Raw genomic sequence first — 3,674 nt, forward strand, 5'->3', positions numbered from 1 at the left:
TTGCTATTAATTTATAGTAGTATTATTTATCTCTCACTACATTGCACATCAAGACTGAACTTCATGGCTCTTCATCTATTTTACCTTTACATTTATTTTGAGGGAATAAAATGTGTGGAAATTTTTGCAGGGCCTCTTTCTCCCCTAACACACATGCACAACTGCACAGAAGTTAGAATTAGTTAAATCAAGCAGTGCATAATCATCCACATTTAAATGGAATTTGGTTAAAAAGAACTTGAATTCAATTTTTTTTCTGAAACTTACATGACAAAGGACATTCATGAACAACTACTATTTTACCACTGAGTATTTGATTCCCATAAGAAATATCTCACTCTTTTTCCCCAACCATACTCACACCTTTTTTTTTTTTTTTAAGTAGTAGGGTCTAGGGAGTGCAATTATAATTTGATATGAAATAAGTCCTGGGTTGGTCTCTCATGTTTGACCGTTTAGATAAATACCTGGAAATAAACTTGAATAAGGATTTGGATTTTATGGACTCTTTATTAAGATATTAAGGTATTGAAAATAATACACATTAACCACAAAAGAGCAATATTCCATTTCTTAAAGTACATATGATATTATGGACTATATGAACATACTATCTTTTCAAGTTTTATAATTAGTAATTATCACATAAGTTGATGCAGAGAGTGAAATTACTATGAGTTAAACTTCTGTTTGCAAACAGTGTACAATATTTTACATGTATTGACTTTATTTAACTTTAAAGTTTTCTTTCCAAAGTTACATTAAGTGGCTGATGCATATATTGTTATTAAGCAGTTACTCTCATTGTCTTCTCATACATGCAAACATTTTGCTAAATATAAATCTACAAGTTTCACAGCTGCATATATTTCAGAAGTGGTCCGAGCAGAGGAAAATGCTGGAAAGTTTGAGTTCTTTCAAATCTTAATTCAAAACAGGAGATTTTCATCTATGTCTTCTGTAAAAAACGAAACAGGAAACACTTTTAGAAAGCAGCCAGAGCAGTAGCATTAAAAAAACAACGTTAGAGCTGGGAGACTAGGGAAACCATCTAATAAGGCAGTTCGACGGTGTTGATGCCTTGTAAGACATCAACATCACCCATGAAATTTAAAAACTATATATTCTTAGGCTCCACCCCTGGCCTCTGGGGTCAGAATTCTAAGGGTGGGCCAGTGTATACATGTAGAAAACTTTGCAGGTAGTTCTGCTGCAGAGTTGAGAACCAGAGGTAGAGGAACACCAGGTTAAAGGAAGACCCAGCCAAGAAATGCCAAGTATACTAATCTGTAAGGGAGCTAAAATGTAATGAATTAAATAGAAGTATAGTGCCAGTTAAATCATTTCCAACTGGGTAACTTGTATAAGAACTCGTCACATCTGTGAAAAAAGACAGCATTCTCTAGTGGATGTAAGACGCTTCTTACCAGTATAGTAATTATTAAACATATATTTAAAGCAGATTAATTTGAAGTATACTAAACTACTACTCTGTCTGGGGCCCCCGGTAATTTTCTTGTCGAATACAAGTCTTCATCCAGCTCAGAAAGAGGGAAAGATTATGGACTTCTGTATCTGTGGGTTCCACATCCATAGATTCAACCAACCATGGTTTGAAAATATTTGAAAAGAAACATTGCATCTGTACTAAACATCCACAGACTTTTTTTCCCTTGCCATTTTTCCCTAAACAATGCAGCCTAACAACTATTTACATAGGTTTGCATTGTATTAGGTATTACAGGTAATTGAGAGATGATCTAAAACATATAGAGGACGTGCATAGGTTATATGCAAATACTATGCCATTTTATATCAAGACCTTGAGCACCCATGGATTTCAGTATGTCTGGGAACCAACCCCAGAACCAATCCCCCATGGGTACTGAGGGACAACTGTATTTCTTTTGAATACTGGCGTCATTTGTAAAATGGGGTAATAATTTTATTACTTATAAATTTATTTATGGTTGCACATATATTCTTTGTCTTCTTTCTGTTGTTAGGATGAGAGATGTCCTTCCTGTTGACCTTATGAGTAATTCCTTTGCCTGTGCTCAAGATCTCTTCTGACCTCAGTACTCTCCTTCTATATTCCTCTCTCTCTCTCTCTCTCTTTTTTTTTTTATATATATATATATCCTCAACCTTTGCTTTTTCACTGGGCCCTCCTCATTAGCATTTAAATATGCTGTATATCCAGCCTTTAGAACAGTGCCTGGAGCTATGTAGACCATCAATAAAAATCCATTGAGCAAATAAGTGAATAAACGAATGAATGAATGGAGTGTTCAAGATTCTTTTATTCTCAAAAATGCTTCCTTCAACTTTATATCCCCCTCTAGCTCTTTCCTGCCTTCAAACATTCACTCTTTACCCTTTCCCATCTCCCGTTTCTCAACCTGTAGAATCTGGCTTCCATCCCTACAATTCCTCCCAAACTGTTCTTACCAAGGCCACCAGGATATCCTTATTGATCATTCTCAGTCTTTTATCTTCCTTGACATCTCAGCAGCATTTGGCACTGTTGCTCTCTCCCTCTTCTCTGAAACACCGTTAACATGGCACTATCCTCATTTTCTTTCATTTTAGGAGAGACTCTTCATTCCCTTTGGTGATCTCCGTCTTGCTGCTCTATCATCTAGGTGTTGTTCTTGGGTGTTTGACCTTAGACCCTTTTCCATGTAACTCAACACATTTTCCTTGGGGGAATTAATTCCCTTCCCTGGTGCTGATTGCTCTCTGTGTGCTCATAATCCCCAAATATGTATTTCAGTTGCAAAGGTCTGTCTTGAAATGGAGACCCATATATTCAGCTACCAATGGTACATTGTCTCCCAAGTACTTAAAAATTTAATGTGTCCAAATGGAGTTTGTCATTTGGATGATTCCCCAAATTGTCTTCTGTCCTTGTCTTTTCCATCTCAGTGAAAGGTCCTCTAGTTATCCTGCTTGGCCTGAGCCAGGAACCTGGGCATTGCACTTGTCTTTCTCTCAATCTCTCACCTGTCTGCTTCCCCCCACCCCATATTTCCTGTCAGACGCTCTTCTTATGTCTACATGCTATGCAACTTGAGTATGCTTATATTTTTAAGTATATCTGGAATATGTTTACTTCTCTTTTTCTCTACTTCCACTCCCCTAGTTCAAGTTCTCATCAGTTCTTGCCTGAATTTACTGCAACATCTCAAATCCTCTCTGGCCTCACCATAATGTAACTGGAAGATGTGTTCTTAAATATAAACTCAGGGAAATCACTCCCTTATTTGAAACACCGGTGATTCCCCAGTACTCCTAGGATGGTATCTTTATATAGCTTAGTAGGACTTGCATGATCTGACTTGTTTACCCTATCAGTCTCACTTGGAAGATTTTTCTAAAGATTGACATGGTTGTAAGTCAACATATGGTATGTCATGGGTGCTAAATCAATGAAGACTCCTCCACCTCTTGATTGGCCCACACTTTTACAGATATGGAAAATGAGACTCACTGAAGCATAAGTGGCATGCCCTGATTCACATAGCTAGTTAATGACACAGCTGGAGTATTTGAAAACATCTAGTTCAGATCACAGGCAGTTAAAATTCAGGAAAACACTGGCTAAAATTTATCTCCTTTTGTGGATTTCTCAGCCCTGAAGGAAGGAAGGATGTACTTATAAATAGAGATTT

General features: G+C 36.9%; 1 protein-coding gene across 5 annotated transcripts in view; it reads right to left on the bottom strand.

Annotated features, from left to right (window-relative positions):
- Window positions 1–490: 490 nt before the first annotated feature.
- SPARCL1 (SPARC-like 1 (hevin)) overlaps window positions 491–3,674 on the bottom strand; it is a 37,058-nt gene continuing 33,874 nt past the window's right edge. For all 5 annotated transcript variants that reach the window (XM_008582972.1, XM_008582976.1, XM_008582975.1 and 2 more), the window contains one exon: window positions 491–958. In XM_008582972.1, the coding sequence (XP_008581194.1) occupies window positions 930–958 (29 nt within the window). In that variant the 3' untranslated portion in view covers window positions 491–929. The remainder of the gene's footprint in view (window positions 959–3,674) is intronic.

This window comes from Galeopterus variegatus, unplaced genomic scaffold (genome assembly GCF_000696425.1).
Source record: "Galeopterus variegatus unplaced genomic scaffold, G_variegatus-3.0.2 Scaffold2781, whole genome shotgun sequence".
In the NCBI taxonomy this organism is placed as follows: Eukaryota; Metazoa; Chordata; class Mammalia; order Dermoptera; family Cynocephalidae; genus Galeopterus; species Galeopterus variegatus.